Source organism: Ovis canadensis, chromosome 17 (assembly GCF_042477335.2).
Source record: "Ovis canadensis isolate MfBH-ARS-UI-01 breed Bighorn chromosome 17, ARS-UI_OviCan_v2, whole genome shotgun sequence".
In the NCBI taxonomy this organism is placed as follows: Eukaryota; Metazoa; Chordata; class Mammalia; order Artiodactyla; family Bovidae; genus Ovis; species Ovis canadensis.
Genome location: NC_091261.1, coordinates 61,200,332 through 61,225,416, shown reverse-complemented (window position 1 = coordinate 61,225,416; position 25,085 = coordinate 61,200,332). Strand labels below are relative to the sequence as shown.

The 25,085-nt window shown below is 46.4% G+C and overlaps 1 protein-coding gene across 1 annotated transcript; it reads left to right on the top strand.

Annotated features, from left to right (window-relative positions):
* The first annotated feature begins 729 nt into the window (after window positions 1-729).
* BRI3BP (BRI3 binding protein) lies at window positions 730-23,455 on the top strand. The gene is made up of 3 exons (XM_069557399.1): window positions 730-1,093; window positions 12,458-12,560; window positions 20,561-23,455. The coding sequence occupies exons 1-3, from the start codon at window positions 890-892 to the stop codon at window positions 20,980-20,982; spliced, it is 729 nt and encodes a 242-aa protein (XP_069413500.1). The 5' UTR covers window positions 730-889; the 3' UTR covers window positions 20,983-23,455.
* Window positions 23,456-25,085: the final 1,630 nt, after the last annotated feature.

Below are 25,085 nucleotides of genomic sequence, written 5' to 3'. Positions count from 1 at the left end.
CGTGAGTTAGATGTGGAGGTCACATCAAGTTAGGGTTCAAAGTGTTTTGGGAAGAATCCATCACACAAGCGGCTTTGATACTTCTACCACCAAGACTGGTGGGTCCAGGCCCCTCCATTTTCAATTTCTCCACCAACATGTCACCTTTTCGTTTCAGTCTGTTGATGATCATGGCCTGGATCCATCATTTCACTAAGGGGTGCAAACTTATTTTCTAATCTCTGTCACTTCCTTTTCATTTACTACCTGGATTTCCTAAAAAGAACTTCCCGTTCTCAACTATTTTCTGACTCTGAAATAGAGTTCGTTCAAGAAGGGCAGGAGGGAGTGCTTAATGCTTTTCTTTTAAACATTTCAGAATGAATGAGTAAGCTGGTGCCCCTGCCATCGGCAAAAGCGGCCAATTATTGGGTGTTATAAATTCAACGATATGCAAAATACATATAATTCATATTTCCCGATCAATGGTAGTCATCCTTCCTGTTGGGGCTATTTCACCTTTACAATCTTGGGTTGCTTTTTCTAGAAAAGTTTAAGATAAAGTTTTGGGGGTTTTTTAAAGGAAAGATTTAAGGCCACCCAGGTCACAAGAGGGCTCAAGGGGGAGGGTGGCGGGGAGATCGGTAACCTCCCAGCTGTCCGGCGCTCCCGCCAGGTCGTCGGCAGGTCCCGCGTCCGGGGGCGGGGCAAGGCGTGGGCAGGGCCGTCGCGCCTTTGCGCGAGGGGCGGGGCAGGTGGCGCGGCGGCGGCGGCGGAGGCGGCGGCGGCGCGCGGGCAGAGGTGCGGCGCGCGGCCCAGTAGCGCGCCAACACGATCCCCGCCGGAGCCGCGGCGTCCCACCGTGCGGCCCTCATCCTTCTTCCTGACCCGACATCCCGCCGGCTCCAGGATGGGTGCGCGCGCTTCGGGAGGACCCCGGGCCCGGACAGGGTTCCTGCTGCTGCTGCTGCTGCTCGGGCTGGTGGCCCCGGGCGCACAGGGGGCGCGGAGCCGTGGCGGCACCGAGAAGAACAGCTACCGCCGCACGGTCAACACCTTCTCGCAGAGCGTCAGCAGCCTGTTCGGCGAGGACAACGTGCGCGCAGCTCAGAAGGTGGGCGCTGGGCCCGCGCCCGCGGTCACCTTGCTTCGGCCGCCGCGCACCTGGCGCCCAGGGCCCTCCTGGGCCGTGCGCGGCCTCCGGGGCTGCAGGCCGGCCGGGCTCAGAAAAAGGGAGGCCCGGGTCTGGGGCGTGGGTCCGGGCCTGCCGCCTGTGGCCCGAGCCCGGGCTGGGCCAGCGTCGTGTCTGGGGGCGAGTTCCGGCGCAGGTCTAGTGCGCAGGGCCTCGGCGCGCCCTGTGTTCCATGCGGTACTTCTCCTTGAACCTTGCTCCCGAGGGCACTAGGTCCGGGCCTCCCCTCGGCAGCCTTGACGCCGCCGCGCCTCTCATTCATTCATTCAACACGTTTGAATGAGCGCCTACTGTGAGCCAGGCACCGTGGCGGCTGCCCAGGGGGCGCCCTGCTCGCCGGCGCCCTCTCCCCACGCTGCTGCGCTCTCCCCAGCAACCCCGAATTTCCTGTAGCCTTAACGCCGACCCACTTCCCCTGGGCACCTTAGGCCCTCCTCCTTCTGCTTTGAAGATATTTAGGCTTTTTATTATTTTACTGTAATTTTTTTAAGGATGAGAGTAATGCAGTCTGCTCCGTTGCTTTGGCAACCTGGCACAGTGACCCGTTTAAGCACCTACTGTGTTCTGGGCCTCTCACTTGGAGCGTTTTATTTACTTTGGAGCTGTTGAGGAGCCCCTGGCCCCTGGGGATGGTGTTGAGCGCTCCGGAGCCCTTTCCCCGTTCTGCCCTAGGTAGCTGGGTGAGCCACTGGGGGTTAAACAGTCCACCGAGCAAGGGGAAGTGAATAAGGGGGACGGTTGCATGTGGTCAGGCGGTTCCTGAAGTACAGCCCATACTGTTCCTTCTCTTAAGCTCTTTGCTCTGCACCAGCCTTGGGCTTTTGGAGTGGAGAAAAGTTCCACCTCTGACTGGATGGCTTCAGGCAAGTGGCTTCACTTTTTTGAGGCTCAGTCTCTTTATTCTTTCAATGGGGATAATCATATCCTCTTGTAATTATGAATCGTTGGTCCCTTCTTGGCCCAGAGTCATGGCTGAATCAGTGTCAGATACTGTTAGTTATATCCTGGCCAATGCTCAAATCTCGGTTGCTTAGCCCTGCTGGCAGCGCTTTCAGGTTTTAAAAAAATGTTTTCTGCTGCTTGAGATGAAGGGGAAAGAAAACATTAAACCCCAAATCAGACTGGCTGAATATTCTAATTGGATGAAATGAAGTATAGGTTAATTTGTTAGGAAAACTGTTAACTTCTGACTGTCCTCTCCTATGGGTGTTCTGAGAGGCTGTAAAGGTTATGGATAAATGGGGCGGGGGAATATCTCTTTGTAGCTGGCTTCAGAGGGAGAGCACAGAACACCTGAGTGCAGAGAAATGGCCATCCAGACTGCCTGAGTATGCAGGGTGAATCTGCACCTACCTCCTGCTGTGTGCCTTAGCCATTTGAAGGCAGAAATAATTTGTTTTACAGCAAAAAGACTTTCCCTTGTGGCTCAGCTGGTAAAGAATCCACCTGCAATACGGGAGTCCTGGGTTCGATCCCTGGGTTTGGAAGATCCCTTGGAGAAGGGAAAGGCTACCTACTCCAGTATTCTGGCCTGGAGATCCCATGGACTTTTCAGTCCATGGGGTCGCAAAGAGTTGGACACAGCTGAGCTACCTTCACTCACTCACAGCAAAAAGAAGTCTGGCCTTTTTGGGGGAGGGTTAAGCACAAGCCACCATGTCAAGGCTGATTATTCTATCTGGGAATCTGAGATTCACAGACATGAAATACAAAGTAGATATTTAGGGGTTCAGATGTGGGTTCGTATCGATAAGACATCTGTATTCTGGCAAAGTATCTGAGAATCTTGAAATCAGAATTCCTTTTGAGGTAAACCAAGGTTTGTGCTTTCAATAGAGATGACCATAATACTAACTAATATTTGTTAATAATTGAAACAGATATTTGAAGGGCTCCCCAGATGGCACTAGTGGTAAAGAACCCATCTGCTAATGCAGGAGACATGAGCGATGTGGGTTCGATTCCTGGGTCAGGAAGATCTCCTGGGGAAGGGAATGGCAACCCACTCTAGTATTCTTGCCTGGAGAATTCCATGGACAGAGGAGCCTGGCGGGCTACAGTCCATGGGGTCACATAGCGTTGGAGACAACTGACACAACTTAGCACGCACATTTGTTTAAAATGCACTTCCTTTTTTCTGGCCAAGCAGCATGAGGGATCTTAGTTCTCCAACCAGAGATCAAACCCATGCCCCCTGCAGTGGAAGTGCAGAGTTTGAACCCCTAGGGAAATCCATGCCTTTTTTCTTTTTTTTAAGATCATAATTGGCTTTAGTCAGCAATTTGTGAATTGGGCGACATCCCTTCTAGCATATAAGCACTCCCTGTTCTAAGTTCTTTTATAAGTAGAACAACTCACTTCATCCTTAGAATAGGCCTATAAGGTTGGTACTGTTAATATTTCCATTTTACAGATAGGGAAACTGAGGCACAGAGTGGTAAAGTGACTGGCTTCAAGTCAGCCTGGGTGGCAGAGCCAGGATTTGAACCCAGGCATAGTGGGGCTTCCCAGGTGGTGCAGTGGTAAACAATCCACCTGTCAATGGAGGAGATGCAGGTTTAATCCCTGGGTCAGGAAGATCCCCTGGAGTAGGAAATGGCAACCCGCTCCAGTATTCTTGCCTGGAGAATCCCATGGAAAGAGGAACCTGGAGGGCTCCAAAGAGTCGGACACAACCGAGTATGCACACACACATGTACACAGTGGGTCTGGAGTCCACGCTGGTACCTTCACTGCTTTTTTGGTATCACAACTCTCCCTGAGCCCCTCAATCAGTGCAGCGTCCAAAATGAAGCTCCCTGACATTTCCTGTGGAGTGTAGCCTAGACCAGCCAGGCTTGGGGAAATTGCTCTGTTAATTATAATTAAAGGAAAACTGAATCTACTAGCAACTATAGTTTTCAACAAGCCAGACCTTCTTAGTGGGTTGTAAAGTTTGAGGGTATTTAATGAGACACTCTATGCTCTATCTAGGAATTGTCTAAAATTAACCCCAGCCCTTCTGGTTCAGAGCCTAGGCCTTGCTCTCCCAGAGACTTGGGTTCGAATCCCAGCTCTGCTTCTTACTAGCTCTGTGACCTTGGGCTGGTTGCTTGACCTCTGTGTGTCTCCTTTGTGCAAAGGGGATAAATTGGCAGGCTGAATGTGACTAGTCATGGTGTACAATACCAGGCACTGAATAAGTATTTAGTAAAATGGTAGAAGATATAAGGATTCATCTGGTGTGTTTAGTATAAAGATGTACCCTCATTTAACCAGCTCCTCCTGATGGTGCATGTTTTGTTAGTTTCCGATTGGATTGGATTGGCCACTCCAATGCTGGCTGCAGTAAAGGTTTTTCTATCTAGATTTTTTGGAGCGTGCATATACAGGTTCATCTGTAAATTGTTAGAAAGTCAATTGCTGAGCCAAAGGGTCTGTGCATTAAAAATTTTTTAATTGAAATATAAAAAGTGCACTTTTCTGTGTTAAGTATACAGTGAAATGAATTGTCATATAGCAAACATGCCCATGTGACCCACACATCGCACTGGAAATATAGGGGTCCAATCCCCTAGCCCCAAGATAACCTCTCTCCTAACTCTGACAACATAAACTAGCTTTGTCTGCCGTGTCCTTTATACACAGTTCCAGTTCGTATATATTTTGAGTACTGAGAGACATTACTGAAATGTTCCCCAGTTACACCAGTTTCCATTCCTATCATACATGTGAGGGTTGCTTTCCAGTACCTCTCCAACGAGGTGTCAGTAAACTATTTGGTTTTATTATTTTATTGTGAGATAGGTGACCTTTTCACTTTTTCGGAATCCAGTGGCATCTTTACTGGGAACTGATTTTTGTTTTCCTTTGCCATTACTGAAACTGTTAGTCTTTTTCTTTTTAAGAGGCTGGCATTTTTTTTGCTTTGTAAGAAAATATTTTGAGCAGAGTAACTTTGACACATTCCGGTCTTTTTTTCCCCCACCAACATTTTAACAGCTTTATTGAGGTGTCATCGACATAGACTGCACACATTTAAAGTGGGACAAAAGTGTACGCGTTGGTAAATTTTGACATATGGATATACCCCTGACATCATTACCATCATCAAAATAATGTCTGACTTTTTCTTTGAAAAGCTGGAAGAATTGAATAAGTTAACAGTGAGATACTCCACCTGGGATACCATATTCTCCCCAAACTGTTTCTTTTTCTCTACAAACACACACAGAGTTGTTGTTGTTTTTTTTTTTTTTTGAAAGTAAATTGTGGACATGATGATATTTTCTCCTGCTGCTGCTGCTGCTAAGTCGCTTGAGTCGTGTCCAACTCTGTGCAACCCCATAGACGGCAGCCCACCAGGCTCCTCCGTCCCTGGGATTCTCCAGGCAAGAACACTGGAGTGGGTTGCCGTTTCCTTCTCCAATGCGTGAAAGTGAAAAGTGAAAGTGAAGTCGCTCAGTCATGTCTGACTCTTCAAGACCCCATGGACTGTAGCCTACCAGGCTCGTCCGTCCGTGGGATTTTCCAGGCAAGAATATTTTCTCCTACAGAACCATAATACCATGGCCCCTTTGCCCCCAAACTTAAATTTAGTTCAATAACATTTTGTAATATACAGCCCATATTCACATTTCCTTTATAGCTTAAAAAAAAAAAAATACAGCACCCTATCAACAGCTCATTGCATTTGGTTTTAATGCCTCTTTAGTTTAGTTCCTTTTAATCTATCACAGTCCCTTTACCTTTTTGGGAATGGGAGTCGGTGCTTTTATGACATTGATGTTTATGTCTTCTTTTTCTTAACAGCTTTATTGAGTTATAATTCAGATACTATACAATTCATTCACTGAAAGTTCAATGGCTTTTATTATACTCAGCAGGGTTGTACATCACCACATTCTGTACATTTTACCACATTTCTGTACATCACCACAATCAGTTTTGAACATTTTCATCACTCCTCCCTGCCTTAAAGAAACCCTAAATTTCTTAGTGGTCACCCCATCTCCCCCAGCCCCTGGCGGCCCATAGTCTTTGTTCTTATGGATTTGCGTATGCATTCTGGACATTTCCTGTAAGTGGAGTCAGACAGTAGGTGATCTTTTGCATCTTGCTTCTTTCACGCAGCATTATGTTTTCAAGGTTCATCCATTTTGAAGCTTTTGTCAGTATTTCCTTCCTTCTTAGGGTTTCCCTTTGATCCATTTATCAGTTAATGAGCATTTGGGTTGTTTGTACTTTTTGGCTACTAAATGGTGCTGCTCCGAACATTCATGTGCAAGTTTTTCCATGAATATATGTTTACTTTGGAGTATGTACCTAGGCATGGACTTTCTGGGCTCCTCTGGTGGCTCAGATGGTAAAGAATCTGCCTGCAATGCGGGAGACCTGGGTTCCATCCCTGAGTTGGGAAGATCCCCTGGAGGAGGGCATGGCAACCCACTCCAGTATTCTTGCCTGGAGAATTCCATGGATAGTCCATGGGGTCGCAAAGAGTTGGACAACTGAGTGGCTAAGCACAGCACAGCACATGGCAGCTTGGACATCTCAAGGGGTTTCTGTTCAGCTGGACCATTTGGCATTTCTATCAGCAGTATATAAGGATTCCAGTTTCTCCCCATCCTCGCCAACATAAGTTCCTGTCTTCCCCACCACCCCTTGGATATATTTAATTCAGTTTATTTTTAGCTGAAATATAGTGGATTTACAATATTACACTAGATTCAAGTGTACAACCCGATGATTCAATATCTTTGGACTATATACCATTTATAGCTATCATAATAGGATATCAGCTATATTCCCTGTGCTATACAATATATCCTTGTGACTTACTTTATACATAGTAGTTGTGTCTCTTAGACCTCTACCCCTATCTCGTCCATCCCCCTTCTTCCCTTTCCCTGCTGGTAACCGCCAGTTTGTTCTCTGTATCTGTGAGTCTGCCTCTTTTTTGTTATATTCATTACTTTGTTATATTTTTTAAGATTCCCCCCAAAGTGTTATCATACAGTATTTGTCTATCTTTTTGGCCTTGCCTCACAGCATGTCAGATCCGAGTTCCCCAACCAGGACCTGCACCCTGTGCAGTGGAAGCACAGAGTTGTAACCACTGAACCACCAGGGACGTCTCATTATTTGTCTTTCTCTGTCTGACTTATTTCACTAAGCAGAGTACCCTCCAGGTCCATCCAAGTTGTTGCAAATGGCAAAATTTCATTCTTTTTTTAATGACTGATTAGTATTCCGGTTTGTGTGTGTGTGTTTGTATATATCACATCTTTCTCCATTCACCTGTTGACGGTTGTCTGTCTTTTTGAGCGTAACCATTCTAGTGGGACTGACATGGTTTCTCCCTGTGGTTTATCTTACTTTTTGGCCTCACCATATATCACATGGTACCTTAGTTACCCAGCCAGGGATCGAACCCCTGCCTCCTGCATTGGAAGCATGGAGTCTTAACCACTGGACCACCAGAAAAGTCCCTCTCCCTGTGGTTTTGACACCCAGTTGGTTTTTCAGTTGTCCCGTGATGCATCTAATCTGTTTCCTCTGGGTTAGATTGAGGACTTGCCATTCCAGTAAGAATTCTACCTGAGGGCCTTGTGTCTTTAAGAGGGCAGCATGTCAGGACATTGGTGTCATCTTGTCCCATTGCTTTGACCCACCCTCCCAGAGGTGCCTTTTCCCCTTTGTAATGCATTCCTGATCCTCCTGTGTGTTCCAGCACTTCAGTTCCCATTAACTTTGTCTTACTTCCTGTTCCTCAGATCCTTAGGCAACCTCTAAACTGCTCCTTTGCTGCTTTTCTTTTGAAAATGCTTGGGAGCCAGTTTAAATGTGCTTGGGGGTAATGGGGGTAAGGAGAGTTTAGGACGCCCTCCAGATTTAGGACGGGGTGATGAAATGCTGAGCTGGAGTAATTGTGTCTTCTCCCTTGGACTGGCTGTAGCTGTGGGCCTCCTGAGTTGGCTCTCTTGAATCTTTTTAATTTTAGCTTTCCATCCTGAATATTGCCCAGGAGACACAAAGGGAGAAATAATCGTATGATGAACCTCTATACCCTTCACCCAGTTTTGACATTCTTGTTGTATCTCTTCCCCCATCAAAAAATGTTTGAAGCCTGGCATAGTGTTTTAAAACTAATCCAAGACATATTGGTTCATTTTTGAATATTTCAGTCTCTGTCTTTTAACAGATAAACGTTTTGCAAAAATGGTTTGCACAATACCATCATTATAGCTCCTGACAATTTTTTAATAACCCTCCCAAGTCCATTTTTCTATTTCCCTGACCAACTCAAAACATCTTTATGCAGAAGTGCTTCATTTGAATTGGGATCCAGTTTCCTGACCAGGGATCGAACCTGGGCCTCCGTGGTGAAAGTCCAAATCCTAACCACTAGACCACCAGGGAATGCCCAAGTTTTGTTTGTTTTAATTCTATTATTAAATTTTTGAATTGAGGTATAGTTGATGTACAGTAGTATATGATTGTACAATGCTGTTGAGTCTTGAGTTCCCGGTGTACAACATTCACGCTTTTTATAGGTTATGCTTCATTTATAGTTACTATAAAATATTGGCTATATTTTATAGGTTGTAGGAAAAACATGCCGTGCCGTTGGTTTGGCTTTTCATCTATTTCTGTGAACTGCTTCAGGCTCTGGGCTTCGCTGAACCCCACCTTAGTCTGCAGGGCTGCCCTGAAGAAGGGCCACAGTCTGGCTGGCTCACCCAGAAATACCGTCTGGAAGCTGGAAACCTGAGATCAAGGTGTAAGCCAGGCTGCTGCTTTCTGAGGCCTCTCTCCCCATGGCTTACGGATGGCTGTCTTCTCCCTGTGTCCTCACGTGATCTTTTCTCTGTGCATGTCTGTGTCCCCATTTTCTTTTTCCTCTCAAAAATTTTTTGATTGGCGTATGGTTGATTTACAGTGTTGGTTTAGTTTCAGGTGTACAGCAGAGATTCAGTTAAACATGGGCATGGTGGTGCCTGACTCTTTGCAACCCCTTGGACTGTAGCTTACCAGGCTCCTTTGTCCATGGGATTTCCTGGGCAAGAATACTGGAGTGGGCTCATTTTCTTTCTTTTTTTAAAAATTTTTTAATTTTTTTTCCATCCAAAGCAGTGTTAACTTTTTTTTTGCCACGCTGCACAGCATGTGGGATCTTAGTTCCCTGACCAGGGACTGAACCTGCACCTGTAGCATTGACCACGCAGAGTTCTAACCACTGGAGGACCTGTGGGGAAGCCCCCCATCTCTTCTTGTAGGGACCCCAGTCCTGTTGGATCCAGGTCCTCCACATTGGCCTCATTTCATCTTCACTGAGATTTGGAGGAATACAGTGCTGCCTGCAGCACCCCTCAGGGCTCCTGTGTCTTCACACAGACAAGGGAGCCAAGGACTAACTTGCTGGAGCAGAAACCACAGTGAGCGATGCCAGCCCCAGGGGGCAGAGTGTTCCCTCCCATCCAGTCCAAAAGGCCCACGATGAGCCTTTCCATGTATCACCCTCTCCTGCCCCGGCTGGTCCCCAAGGTATGCCTGACCTTTCCTCTAAGCACAGCCAGGTCCTGTCCAGGCCAGTGGGTTTCCCAGCACCTGCCCAAAGACAGTTGTTTGGTGGGAAGGAGAAAACTCCTTTGGAGAGAGGACTAGACCTCCAACCTTACTGGATGCACTGGGTTGCTGCCCAGCTGTCCTCAGATCTGACACAGACAACCTAAGGGGTCCCCACATATTTTTTTTTTTTTAATTTAATATTTATTTGGCTGCACTGGGTCTTAGTTGCGGCACGTGGGATCTTCAGTTGCAGCATTTGAACTCTTAGTTATGGCATCTGTGATCTAGTTCCCTGACCAGGGAATGAACCTGAGCCCTCTTGCATTGGGAGCAGGGACTCTTACCCACTGGTGGACAGGGAAGTTCCCTAATGTCTATTCTTCCTTAGTCCCATTTTACAGCTGAGAAAACTGAGGCACAGAGAGGGTCAGTGGCAGCAGAAGCTGTAATGTCTCTTCCTCCCAAAATAGCTACTTTCGTACACCCTTTCTAGGGGAGCTGGTGCCCTTGAATGGCCTGCTCATTTTTTTCCCAGGTGCCCCAGGGTGTCCTTTCCCTTTTCCTCCACTTGAACAAAATGTAGGAATTGCTACCTGTGGACAAATGGGCACAAATTGTAATGCTTTTAAAGAATAACGAGAGGAGGAACAAAGCGTGGAGAACCCTGAAAGGGAATGCTATTTGGCAAGAAAGAGGAACTAAGTACTGATTCACGCTGCCACATGGGTGAAGCCTGACATTATTTTGAGTGCAAGAAGCCAGGCACAAAAGGTCACGGATTGCCTGGTTTCATTTGTACAGAAAGTCCAGGAAAGGCAAAACCGTGGAGACGGGAAGATTAGTGGTTGCCTAGGCTGAGGGGAGGAGGGAATGAGAAGCGACTGCGGATGGGGACAAGACTCCTTTTGGGGTGATGAAGATGTTCTAAAATTCAATTATGGGGGATTTTTAAAAAAAAAACAACAACATTGAATCGTGCATGTTAAAGACAAGAACTTTATGGTATGTAAATGATACGTCAGTGAAACTCTCTAATAAAAAAAAAGAATTGTAACTAAACGGACACCAGTGTGTCTTCTCTCCAGGGGATGGTACAGTCTCCAAAATGCCCCCACCCACCTACCCTTATCTAAGAGAGGTCCAGGGCCCCTTTCTTCTCCCTGACATAAATACTTCCTTCTGTCCTTCCCACATGATTTTTTTTTTTAATGTTAACTGTTCCATTATTTTCAACTCTTTCAGTTAAAAATTTTTTCTTTTAAAATAGAAGTATAGTTGAGGACTTCCCTGGTGCCCCAGTGGTTAAGAATCCACCTGCCAGTGCAGAGGACATGGGTTCCACCCCTGGTCCAATAAGATTCCACGTGCCACAGGGCAACTAAGCTTGAGTGCTACAACAAAGATGAGATGCAGCCAGTAAATAAGTAAAGGAATTATCGTTGATTTGCAGTGTTAGGCTAGTATCCTTCCGGTTTTTAAATAGCAACTTATTGAGGAATAAATCATATATTAATACTATACAGTCCTTCCATTTAAAGTGTATAATTTAGTAGGTGGGGGGTGGGGTCATTTCCTTTTTATCTTTTGGTCACACTGCAGGGCATGCAGGATCTTAGTTCCCTGACCAGGAATCAAACCCTGGGCCCCCTGCATTGGCAGCTCAGAGTCGTCTTATTTGCTGGACCACCAGGGAAGTCCCTGTCTGTGCCATTCTTCACCTAGGCATATAAGGGAAGATCCATATGCGAGTGTTAACGCTGCTGTCTCTGGAAGGGGGATTCAGGTTGTAGGAAGTGAGACTTTATACCATGTGTATAGCATATTGCTTAAAGTGAAATAAAACTGCATGTGTTCATACTGAGAGAGCTACCGCAGCCCTCCAAGGCCCCCGGGTCCTTAAAACTGGGATGGAGGTGCGTCTCTACTGTTTGCACGTGCCCGAGACGTGACAATGGGACTCAACTGTGAGAACTGCCGTTTTCGCCCTTTAGAGTTGCTCCCATGCAGCAGCACCCGGCCTCCAGGTGAAATAGGTTGGTTGCAACACCTTCCACCATTTAGAAATGAGAATTCGGGCAGGGACTTTGACAAGAGTCAGCAGAGGAAGAGTCTGGAAGTAATCAGGAGTGTAGTGAGCAGCTTTGCAGAGGGCTTCTGGCTTCTCTGATGAATCCCTCCTCCTGTAGAAAGGAGACTTTTTTTTTTTTTAATATATTTTTCTTTTTTTTTTAATTTTTTTTAATTTTTCTTATTTATTTGTTATTTTTGGCTATGCTGGGTCTTATGCTGCAGGCAGCTCTTCTCTAGTTGCAGAGAGCTGGGGCTATTCTCTAGTTGCAGTGTGCAGGCTTCTCATTGCAGTGGCTTCTCTTTTTGCAGAGTACGGGCTGTAGGGCTCATGGGCTTCAGTAGTTGTGGCACACCAGCTTTGTTGCCCCACAGCAGGTGGGATCTTCCCAGACCAGGGATTGAACCCATGTCCCCTGCATTGGCAGGTGGGTTCTCAACTACTGGACCACCAGGGAAGTCCAGGAGGGAGATTTGACCATATTCGCTTGGTTCTTGGCGCCCCAAGCTGGTTCCATGCTCCGTTAATCCGCAGGGCGATTTGGCCAAGCCCTGGGATGGCCTTTGTCATCAGCTGGCTGAGTTTTCTCATTCCACTGTAAATTTGGCCGGACTAGGAAGAAGGAAGCTGTGGCCTAGTCAGTAATGACTTTTCTCTCATTTCTGCAGTTCCTGACAAGGCTGACCGAGAGGTTCGTGCTGGGAGTGGACATGTTTGTGGAAACCGTGTGGAAAGTTTGGGCAGAGCTCTTGGAAGTTCTTGGACTCGACGGTATGTGTTGGGGGGCATTCATTTGAAGGCCGTGTTTCATTCTGGTGCTTCTCAAATTATGGGAGTGGTATCTAGGGCGGGTGATGCAGGAGAAGACTGGTGGAAGGGATACAAGAGAACCTATTTTATTATTGTAGTTGTGTTTGTAAGTAGCTGGGATTCCCAGATGCTACTTAGAAGGTGTAGGTGGGTAGTGCCAACTTGTCTGTCCCTAGGCTTCCTTGTTGGTTCAGATGGTAAAGAATCAGCCTGCAATGCAGGAGACCTGGCTTCAGTCCCTGGGTCAGGAAGATGCCCTGGAGAAGGGGATGACAACCCACTCCAGTAATCTTGCCTGGAGAATCCCATGGACAGAGGAACCTGGTAGGCTACAGTCCATGGGATTGCCAAGAGTCGGACACCACTGTCACTCAGGCAAACCTTGGGAACTGGAGGTGGAGTCTTTGGGTGGTCGGGGTCCGTAACAAACTACTCCAGTTACTCAGACAGGAAGCGATTTAATACAGAGAATGAGGTGCTCACAGAATCATCGGAAGGAGTGACGTGTGATCGCTAGGAAGTCAATGTGCTGGTCCAGGAATCAGGAGGCAGCTGCTGGAACCCTTTGCGTTCCAGCTCATGGCCCTGGTTCAGGCTGCTGCCTCTCTCCAGGAAGCCTGCAGCAGTCTGTCAGGGTCGCCAAGACCACCCCCCACCCCCAGGTCCCATGCGTCTCTAGAAGGAGTCCCAGGAGCCAGCATTTGGTGGTACCCTCAGCTGTGATGGTTACAGGGAAGGACACACAGCACAGTCAGCAAAGGGATGAAGTCTGGGGAACCCGGCACAGGCTCCCAGAGCCCTCTCCAGGACGGGGGTGGGCGTGTCACACAGGACACGCTTTGATCCCCATGTGAGGTGTCCTCAACCAGGGACATCCAGTCGAGGCTCAGCACCCAGGGTGTTTATTGAGGGGCTGGTCATGTAAGTACCCTCTGCCTCACACCTTCTAAATTCCAGGCTCCTGGAAGGAAAGCAGATATCAGCGTGAACCACATTGTTTGTGCAAAACCTCCAGGCCCAGATTGAACTCAGTTCTGGCCTGCCTCCCTGGAGGTAGCATCTGATCCTACTGATCAAAGGCTTAGTCCCACAGTTGCCCCCACTTCAGACACTCGTTCAGGTTGTCACCAGTGCTTCCGACCGGCTGGTATAGATCAAGAGTACCAATGACCCGTCCCCGCCTTGGGTTCAAGTAACTTGCTCGAGCTGCTTGTGGAACCCAGGAAACCTGTTTACTCAGTAGATAACTGTTTTTTTATGAAAGGATGTAATCCAGGAACAGCCAGGTGAAGGAGATGCATGGGGCAGGGTTTCTGGGCAGGACTCGGAGCTTCCACGTTCCAAGTTCTACTGACTCACTGGGCACTGGTGATCGATTCAGCCTTCGCCTCCTCCCGAGAGGTCAGAAGGGTCAATCGAGAGCCTCAACCCTCTAATAACCAAGTTGGTTCCCTTGGCAACCAGCCTACATTTTTAGAGGCTTTTCAGAATCACCTGATTAACAAACACAGGTATGTGTGAAAGGGGCTGTGAATTATCAAGACACCTTTATTGCTCTTATCACTTAGGAAATTGTAAGGGTTTTAGGAGCCTGTGCCAGAAAAGGGGATGAAGGCCACTAATTTCTTATGCATCCCAATCTCACGCTCCAGAAATCCAAGTTCCCAGATGCTGGCCAAGGGCCCAACTTGCAAACCTTTCTGGAAAGTGGCCTTAGGCCTGCTGGGTGAGCGCTTTCCTGCTTATCTCCTAACCAGGGTCCCTTCTCAACAAATCAGCTAGAGTGATTTTTTTTTATTACTATTTTTTTTGTTACTGATTTTAAAAAAACAAAATATAAAAGTCAGATTAAGTCCCTCTCATTAAAACTGCCCAATGATTTCCTGATGCACTTTCAGTTGGCACAGTTCACACCAAGGACACTGCCTAGCTCCTAGACATACCCGGCTTGACGCCTTCCAGTCTCTGTGTGTTCCCTGCTGGGGATGGTCTTCCCAGCCCTTTGCCTGCTCCCATCTTTCCCATGCTTGGTTCTCTGGTAAATGGCACCTCCTCCAAGAAGCCCCTCCTAACCACCTTGTGTGAGGAACCTCATGCTCAGTTCTCACACTCGTGCTGTTCCACCTCCTGTCCTCCTTCCGTGTGTGTGTGTGTGTTACTCATCTCCCCTCTGCGATCCCATGAGCAAAGTCTTGCATGCCTTCTCCAGGCTGCAACCTTGGCCTTGGCTCTGCCCCTGGTACAAAAAGGCCCATTGTCAGTAAGAGTTGGAGGCCTGTCGGCCCCACTGCTTCACTGCTTTGGTGAGTTGAGTTGTGTCCCTCTCCAAAAGTGCCCCCCAAGACCCCCACACCTGTGAATGTGACCTTATTGGAGAATGAAGTCTCTGCAGATGTAATCAAGCTGAGATGAGGTCATCCTAGGTTAGTGTGGGCCTTCAATCCAATGTCTGGTGTCCTTATAAGAAGACGAAGGGACTTCCTTGGTGGTCCAGTGGATGAGACTCCGAGCTCCCAATGCAGGGGTCCCCGGTTTGATCCCTGGTCAGGGAACTGGATCCCACATGCCAAATCTAAAGATCACGAACTGGATCCCACATGCTGAATCTAAAGATCACGCATGTCCCAATGAAGATCGAAGATCCCATATGCTGCAACTGAGACCCAACACAGCCAAATAAATATTTTTTAAAAAGAGGGAAATTTGGACAGAGACACAGACAACAGACGGAGATGATGGCCATGTGAATGTGAAAACAGAGATGGAGAAGGAGGGGTGCAGTCGACGAGCCAGAAGGGGCAGGGAGAGAGCCTCCCCTGGAGCTTTAGCCGGAGTGCAGCCCCGCCCACACCTTGACTTCAGAATTCTGGCCCCCAGAACAGTGAGGCTCCATTCCTGTTGCTTGAAGCCACCACGTCTGGTCGTTGTTACAGAAGCCCAAGGAGATCAATACACTCTCTGAGTTCCACGCACCGTCTCTTTGAATCCATCCACCACCCCCAGCCCTCTCCATCGGCCCTGGCATTCCCACCTTACAGATCAGAGACAGGCCTTGGAGTTGAGCTGGCTGCTGGCCCAAACCCATACCCTGGTTCGTACCTACTGTCATCCCCTCCATCCCTGGGAACCCACCCTCTGGCTTTGAACCACCGAATTCAGTCTCTGAGAGGCCTTAGGCAGAGAATCAGAGGCAGCAGCATCGCCATTTGAGAGGCTGCTGTGCAGATCCAAGCCCCCTGGGGCTACAGAGGGGCCCCTCCTGGGACTCCGGCTGAGTCAACACGGAACCTGGCTCCTGCAATTGAGTGCAATCCCGCTTGGAATCCATTTTCACCACCTGCCCAGATCATTAAACGCTCGGTATTTCCATCCCTGACCAATGAGCCCTGGAGAAACAAACCTGACTGCAAGAAATTGCACTCGGCTTGAAATGAAAGACTGGAGTCAAGTCAGCCTCCTGGTTGGGGAACTAGATCCTATGTGCCGAAACTAAAGATCCCACATGCCGCGGTGAAGATCAAAGATCAAAGAGTTCTTCCACAGCCAAGATGCCCTGAATACTCATGTTCATGAGAAGGGTGGCTGGGGAACTCACTTCTGTGTTGTGGTTTTTTCCCCCTTGATGCATTAAGTTTCAAAGCATTTGAAGACCTCTGGAGTCTGTGTCTTACCCTGAGATGTTTGAAGGTGCAAAAGGTTTTGCAGGAAACTGGACTCCAGAGTTGGATTTTCTGGTACAGAATGCATCCGTGAGCACAATCCTTTAATTGCCTACTTCAGAATGTTTCAAGGTACTGGTTAAAATGGAGAGTCCTTAGCCTGGAGTGGTTCCGTAGAAATAGAATGCCAGCCACATATGTGACGTTAAATGTTCTAATTGCCATGTTAGAAAGGTAAAAAGAAACCAGTGAAATGAATAAGGTGTTTTAGTTAACCCAATAGATTAAAAATATTGCCATCTTGGTACTTCTCTTGAACCTCCACGCTTCCACTGGAGGGAGTGTGGATTTGATATAAACCACCCGCACAGCCACAAGAAAAAAAAATTGTCATCTCATCTTGGAATCAATAGGAAATTATTAATGAGGTGTCTTAGATTTGGGGGCATACTAGTGTCTTGGAAATCTAGTCTGTATTTGGCCCAGCACATCTTGATTCACACTTGCCATGTTTCCCAGGCTCGATGTCCACTGTAATGACAGCACAGTTAGCTCCACCCTTGATCTCCTGGCTGAAGACACTTTTCTGGGAAATAGCATCCAGAGTCAGAAGGAAGGATTTCAGTCTCCCATCTTCAAGTTGTTGACTTTCTGTGAAGCCTTGGAGCCCTTGTGACACTTGTGACAATACGGGGGAAGTAGGGATTCCTCTTGGAGGCTGCCTCAGGACAGGGCGGGGACTGGGGGGCTCTGTCAACCTTGAAATACCAGCTCCACTCTGCTCTAGGTGTGCGACTGAAAAAGGTTCCTGGACCAACTTCCAAAGTGTGTGTGTGTGCAGGTAGACTTCCCCCCACCAGCTGGCAAGGTGCCGATGCCATGGGGTGACAGAGAATTCAACTCAGTTCTGACACTGTCTACCTAGAGGCAGAATCAGACCCCACAGGCAAAAGGCTCAGTCCCACAAGACCACCCTCCACTTTGGATGCCCATCATGAGTCCAGGTCATCACCCGTGCTTCTGAGCAACTGGCTGCAAACTAGAAGTTCCCATGACCTCCTTCTCCTGCTCAGTTAATTTGCTAGAGCAGGGACTTCCTTGGTGGTCCAGTGGCTAAGAGTCTGCACTTTCTCTGTAGGGGGCAAGGGTTCAGTCCCTGGTCAGGGAACTAGATCCCACATGCTGCAGCTAAGAGTTTGCCTGCCACAACTGAAGATCTTGCACGCCTCAATGAAAATCAGAGATTCCCTGTGCCACAGCTAAGACCCGGTGCAGCCAAATAAGTAAATAAAAATATTTTTTAAAAGAACATGGAGCTTGAAACAGTATAGTATTGACATAACAACAGACACATAGACCAATAGAGCTGAGAAATAAAGTCATACACATACGGTTAGCTAGTGTTTGACAAAGCTAAGCATGCTTAATGGAGGAGAGACAATCTCTTCAATAAGTGGTGCTGGGAAAACATTCACATGTAAGAGAATGGAATTAGATCTCTATTTCACACCACTCACAAAAATTAACTCGAAACGGATTAAAGACTTAAATGTGAGACCAGAAACCATAAAACTCCTGGAAGAAAACAAGCAGTCAGCTCTTCGACCTTGTCCTTGGCAGTGATTTTCTGGATTTGACACCAAAAGCAAAAATAAACAAGTGGGACTACATCAAGTAGAGAGTTTCTGCACATCCAAGGAAACAATCAACAAAATGAACTTACAGAATGGAAAAATATTTGCAAACATATCTGTTAAGGAGTTTATATCCAAAACAGATAAAGAACTCACACAACTCAATAGCAAAAATAAAGAAGAAAAAAAATGGACAAAAGGGAATTCCTGGATGGTCTAGTGGTTAGGACTCTGAGCTTTCACTGCTGAGGGTGCGGGTTGAATCCTTGATCAGGGCACTGAGATCTCACGTGCTTCATGGTACAGCCAGGAAAAAAAGGGTGATGGGATGACAAGGGACCTGGATAGACATTGTTTCCAAAAAAAGGAAACATGAATATGAATGTTTTCATATTTATGAAAAAAAGGACACATTCCTTCTATATGAATGGTCAACAGGTACATGAAAAGATACTGTATTACCAGTAATTCAGCATTGCTAGTCATTAGGGAAATGCAAATCAAAACCACAATGAAATGTTAATTTGATTATTGGAATGACTGTTACCAAAAAGATAAGAGAGAACAAATGTTGCTGAAGATGTGGAGAAGTTGGAACCCTTGGGCACTGTTGGTGGGAATGTAAATTAGTCCACCACTATGGAAAACAGTATGGAGGTTCCTCTTAAAAGCAGAGAACTTCCCTGGTGGTGCAGTGGATAAGAACCTGCCTGCCAGTGCAGCAGGCACAGGTTCCATCCCTGGTCCGCAAAGATTCCACATGCCTTGGAGCAGCTTAGCCTGTGGGCCACAGCTGCTAAAGCCCACATGCCCTGTAGCCTATGCTCTGCAGCAAAAGAAGGCACCACAGTGAAAAGCCCACACACTGCGACCCAAGAGTAGTCCCCACTCGCCACAACTAAAGAAAGCCTGCATGCAGCATCCAAGATCCAGCGCAGCCAAAAATAAATCAATAAAATTTAAAAAAAAATTAAAAGTAGAACTACCATACGATCCAGCAATTCTACTTCTGGGAATATATCTGAAGGAAACAAAAAAACTGCATCAAAGAAATAACTACACCATCACTGCCAACCCCCACCCCCACCCTGTCCCCGGTCATGTACATTGCAACATTACTTAGAATAGCTGAGACATGGAAGCAACCTAACTGTTCACTGACAGGTAAATGGATAAAGAAATTTTGGCGTGTCTATATACGTTGGAGTATTCTTCAGCCATAAAACGGGAAATCCTACCATTTGTAACCACATGGGTGGACCTTGAGGGCATTAAGCTGAATGAAATAAGTCAGAGAAAAGCAGATACTGTATAATCTCACTTATATATAGAATCTTAAAAAAAACCAACTCATAAATTGAGAGATCAGATTTGTGGTTGCCAGAGACAGTGAATGGAAAATAGGGGAATTGGAGGAAGATGGTTAAGAGGTACAAACTGCAGTTATAGGATAAATGAATCCTGGGGGTGTAATGTGCAATGTGATGACTGTATTTAACCCTGCTGTGCAGTATAGTTGGAAGTTATTAGAGTTAGGAGATCCTCAAAGTTCTCGGGAAAAGGAAAACTTTTTTTTTTCCCTATCTATGAGATGATGGACATTTTTTTGTTTTGCTTATGTATTTTTAATTGCAACACATTTGCTTTACACTGTTGTGGAGATGATGGATATTAACAAAGCTTATTTTGATCATTTCACAATATAAGTCAAGTCATTCTGTATACCGTGAACTTAAATAATGCTGTATGTCAGTTATGTCTCAATAAACGTGGGAGAGAAAGTTGCATGCTGAAGTATGATGTGTGCCTCTTTCGAATGGTTTGGTTAAAAAAAGGGGGGGATATGTGACTAGAGATGGAGCAAAATGTTAACATTGTTAAACCTAGATAATTTTGATTAGGAGTATTTATATTACCATCCTTTTAACTTTTCTGTTTGAAAATTTTCTTAAGTCGGGCACACAGAAGATGCACGTCCTCCATTTCACTCCATTCTTAAGATGGAACTTCATGTGTGGGTACCAGTTACAATTAGGTTTGGCTGTGAGTAACAGAGACCCCCAAATTACAGCAGCTTATACAAGATGGAAGCTTATATTTCTCTTATGTGAAAAGTTCACAGGTAGGTGGCTTTGCAGCACATTCTCCTCAGGTCCAAGGCCCCTTCCATCTTATTACTCCCCAATAGGTGACTTCCTTTCCCTCATGACCCAAGACAGCTGCTCCTCTACCAGCCATCGCATCCACATTCCAGCAGGCAGAAGAAGAAGAGGTAAAGGGCCTATTACCACTACTTTTAGGAAGCCATCCCAAAACATTTCTGCCCACCTCTCCTTGACCAAAACTTAGTTATGTAGCTAACTTCAAGGGAGGCTGTGAAATACCCTTCTAGGCAGCTGTGCACCCAGCCTAATGCTGGGTATGGAAAACAGGAAGGAAGGCAGCTGAAGGCCAGTGTACAGGCTCTGCCCTACCTGAAAGGTGTTTTAAACCCATGATAGAACAGTGTTGCCCTGTCTTCTCCCAGGGTTCTATACCCAGGCAGCCAGCTTTAGTTTCTCAGAGTGTGGAAGAAGCCCAGCCAGTGAGCTGAGCCACCTAGCCCAACTCGCACAGAAGCCCTGTGACTCCCTGTAACTGGCTGCTGTCCCTCTGTTCTGTCCTGCAGTCTCGAACCTGTCCCAGTACTTCAACCCCAGCTCGGTGGCCAGCAGCCCCGCCCGGGCCCTCCTGCTGGTGGGCGTCGTTCTCTTGGCCTACTGGTTCCTGTCTCTGGCCCTGGGCTTCACCTTCAGCGCCCTACACGTGGTGTTCGGCCGCTTCTTCTGGGTGGTGCGGGTCATTCTGTTTTCCATGTCCTGCGTGTACATCCTGCACAAGTATGAGGGCGAGCCTGAGAATGCCGTGCTGCCCTTGTGTTTCGTGGTGGCCATCTACTTCATGACCGGGCCCATGGGCTTCTACTGGCGAGGCAGCCCCAGTGGCCCCAGCGTGGAGGAGAAGCTGGAACAACTGGAGAACCAGGTCAGACTGCTCAACATCCGCCTCACCCGTGTGCTGGAGAGTCTTGACCGCCCCAACAGCAAGTGACAACCAGCCAGCCGGCCGGCTCCCCCCGCACCAGCGCCCTCTCTCCGGAGACAAAAAAGAAGAAGGAAAAAAAGAACGCCAAACCCCAAACAACCTTAATAAACATGCCTGAGCAAGAGAGGGGCGCTTTGTGAGGGTGTTTCCGGCCACATGTCAACTCTTAGGACATCTTCCAGGAGGAACTGACAAGATCGTTGATGTAGGACTACCCACCAAGTGTCATTAGTGGAAAAAAATATTTTTTAAACAAAGGATATAACCATATTAGCTGTACAGTAAGAGAAGTTTATCTGTGCATAGAGCATAAAGTTAATTTTTTCAAGCATTTAAATACATCTTTTGTAAGGTTTTTTAATAAAGGCAGATCGAGTTGAGTTTATTAAAACTTTACACAGAGGGGAAGAAATTGCTAATTCGATCTTTTGTGAAAGTTTCAAGGCAAGTGTTTGCTTTTGCAGCACAGGGATTGGTGGGTGAGGTCTGAGTGTGTTCTTTTCATGTTCCAAAGCTGTGACCTTCATTTCATGTTGTTTTTGGTTGATGTTGATTTGATGAATTGTGTCGCTTCTGAATGTGGACTGTTGGGTTTCAAGGTTGAAACTCAATGTCTTTGAGATCCTAGATGATTCAACCAAGCCCCCATCAATCAGATTTCTGACTGAAGAAGTCATTATTTGTAGAAAACCTAAGATTCCCTCTCCTTTCTGTACTTTGATGTATTTTAACCTCCACATTTTCTAAAGGAAAATTCAAGAACCAGACAAAGAAATATCATTGGAGTTTGATACCAAGAACTGCCTGAGCGAGCATCGAAGCTCATTCAGGTATCTGATTTGAGTCCTAATTTTACCATTGGCCAGCTAGGGGGATATAGGAAAGCTACACTCTCCAGGGTTTTTTGTATACTTATTTCATTTTGGTTTTTGGTTGACTCAGGACCTTAGAAGGAAAACCAAGCATAGCAGCTAATAACCTTTCAAGTCTGTTGCTGCTTACAAAGCATTCTCAGGAACAATAAGCAGAAACCCACCAGAGTTGGAGAAGATTTATTTTATCTGAAATTTTTACAATATATATGTTAGGTGCTTTTGGTTTGGAATATGTGCTGGCTTCATTTTAGGTGGTCTCTAGTGGTGAAGAGAAGTACATGGGGGGCAGACAGCTGTGGGGGTCCTAAACAAAGGGGGCTTTGTAAGGCTTGGATCAGGGGCTAGTGGAGATGGCCCTTTCTGGGTACCAAACAAGCACAGGATATCAAGGAAAGGGTGACCCAGGTTTTGCTACTAGGCTTCATGGCCGTCTCCATCAGCGTTCCTTGGTCACCTGTGTATCCTGGCAGCCCTCTCAGAGCCCCTGTACACAGGTTTGCAGGGACCCCTGGCAGATAGGGTAGAACCAAGACTTTCTGGGCCAGGTATCCTTTCAGCTCTTCCCGTGCTGTGTTTCTGTGCTGCTTTATTTGAAGTTGCAAGTACTGGGAAAAGAGAAGCAGGTGTTTTTCAAGAATGTTTATGAAACTTCTGTTTTTAAGGTGCACAATTAACGGGACCCAAACTCTCTTGCATTTGCAGCTCACTTCTTGAGATTATGTACATGTCCTCTAGAATTTGCCTGGGCAAATCTTTATCCTTGGTTTCTGTGTTGAAGCCGTTCCAGTTTTGTCCATGGCACCCCACTCCAGTCCTCTTGCCTGGAAAATCCCATGGATGGAGGAGCCTGGTGGGCTGCAGTCCATGGGGTCGCCAAGAGTCGGACACGACTGAGCGACCTCACTTTCACTTTTCACTTTCATGCATTAGAGAAGGAAATGGCAACCCACTCCAGTGTTCTTGCCTGGAGAATCCCAGGGATGGGGGAGCCTGGTGGGCTGCCATCTATGGGGTCGCACAGAGTCGGAGACGACTGAAGTGACTTAGCAGCAGCAGCAGCAGATACTTAGAGACAGATGTTTTCACACAGATTATAGAGAACTCCACGGAGGTCGTGTTTGCCTTCTTTCCCTTTGTGCATTTGATTTCTATGTTTTTGGCATGTCTGGGTGTTTGCTTTGCTCATGTTAGGCAGTGGGATAATTGACGTTCTCTGCACAAAGATTTTAAGTTTTAAATTACTGTGTGGGTACAACATCTACCCTTCTCTTGCCCACCCTCACACCTGGAAACCTGATGGAACTGTGCTGTCTTGAGACCCTGGCAGAAAAATCATTTTAACTTATAGTAAATTGAGGAAGGCTCATATATCTGGGTACTGGTAGACTGAGGCCTCATCATCAACTGGAAATTATTGTTAAGAATATATACACCTTGGGATTTTCCTGTGGCCCAGGGGTTAAGAATCTGCCTGGCAATGCAAGGACATGGGTTCAATCACTGGTCCAGGAAGATTCCACTTGCTGTGAGGCGACTAAGCCCATGTGTCGCAACTAAGACCCAATGCAACCAAATATGTGAATAAATAAATACTTAAAATAATATGCACCTTGTTTTCTGGATTGGCTAAGTATAGGCTATGAAGCCAGTTGAACAATCTGATACACCCAAATGAAAGATGTCTTAATTTTTAACAAAAGTTAGTTCCTTAAGAGTATCACTTCAGGGTAGAATAGTCCTTGAAATTCTGATGGAAGTCACGGAGGTTCAATATGCATAACTCCTGTCTTTTAATGCGTAAATTTGACTTTTGCTTGGGCATCCTCTTATCTTCAGATAGTTTGGATTTTTTTTCTTCTTTCCTTGGAAGCTTGTAGGATAATTGACCTCCCCCAGTACCCCTCATCTCCTTTTTTCTCTCTTTTTGTACATGAGAAATGTATTTTTGTATCATATCTCATACCTTGAAGAGAAAATTTTTTATATCTTCAGGGCTGTAGAGTACACTAGTGTAACATATCATTCAGTGTGATATGAAAACATCCTGACGAAAACTACTGTGAATCTCTCTTATAGTTAAAACTCAGTTTTTTAGGTATCTTCAAGTTCATCAGTGTTAATTTCCCAATGCTTCAATATCACAGTAAATACCAAGAGCAGAAAAGAGCCCAGAAAAGAAAAAGGATTTGTTAACTCCAACTTGCTGGATTTCCATGGATATTTGGGGATCAATGTTTGGAGCAATCTCTTCCTTGACATCCTGGCAAAGATGCTATTGTGGCACTTCAGCCTTTCATATTTTCCATTTTTGTATTTTCTAATACCAATCAGCATTACTTGCCTTCTAGGTTTTTTTGTTTGTTTGTTTGCTTGCCTTTTTTTTTTTAACCCCCTATCATTTCTTGTAGCAAAATGCAACAACAGAATTTCCTGAAAGCTGGCCTTGTGAATTGTACTAGGGTCTTTAATTTATGAAGGGGACCGAGTGACATCATGGAGAGAGGTTAGTGCCTTTGAAAGAGATTTTAAATACCCATAGTTGCCTGCAGACGATAGGCATACCATGCCTCTCAAGACCACAGGAAGCCTGTCACACGTGGGCTCAAGAAGCAGGAGAGCAGGATCTATGCCTGCTGACTGGCAGGGAGTAGCTAGTTGGAGACATTGCCTGTTGGCACTAAGGGTGAACATGCAGGGTGGCGTCAGTACTTAGGATTGTGAAAGGACTTTTGTACACCTACCCATCAGGGCTGGCTTGTGGGGAAGATGCAAACCACTTTGGTGGTGTTTCAGTAGCCTTCTAGAGAGGTTAGGAATACCATGTCAGACGTCCAGTGCAGAAGCTAAAACATGGACAAGACACCTTCTCACTATCGGGAATCCTGCTTTATTTCATTCTCTTGCTTCCTGCTACGTTTTGTTTTTCCTTTTTTTCCAGCTGCACCGCATAGCTCATGGAACCTTAGTTTCCCAACCAAGGATGGAACTTAGGTCCTCTGCAGTTAAAGCGTGGCATCCTAACCACTGGACTGCCAAATAATTCCCTCTGCTGCTACTTAAGATGCTTTTGAGGAAGGCTCTCTGCCTTATAGGTTGATACCTGATCACTTCTTCGATGGGTTTTGAATTGACTGACTGACCAAAAAGCCAGCTCTTGCCATCACTTCTCGGCCTTTTGGCTAAGACCAAGTGTAGTATGGGGCTTCCCTAGTGGCTTAGAATCCTCTTGCCAGT

Coding starts and splice junctions, on each gene's coding strand:
- BRI3BP (XM_069557399.1), top strand. CDS start 890: ATGGGTGCGCGCGCTTCGGGAGGACCCCGGGCCCGGACAGGGTTCCTG. Junction 1,094..12,457: donor ACGTGCGCGCAGCTCAGAAG/GTGGGCGCTGGG, acceptor TCATTTCTGCAG/TTCCTGACAAGGCTGACCGA. Junction 12,561..20,560: donor GGAAGTTCTTGGACTCGACG/GTATGTGTTGGG, acceptor TCTGTCCTGCAG/TCTCGAACCTGTCCCAGTAC.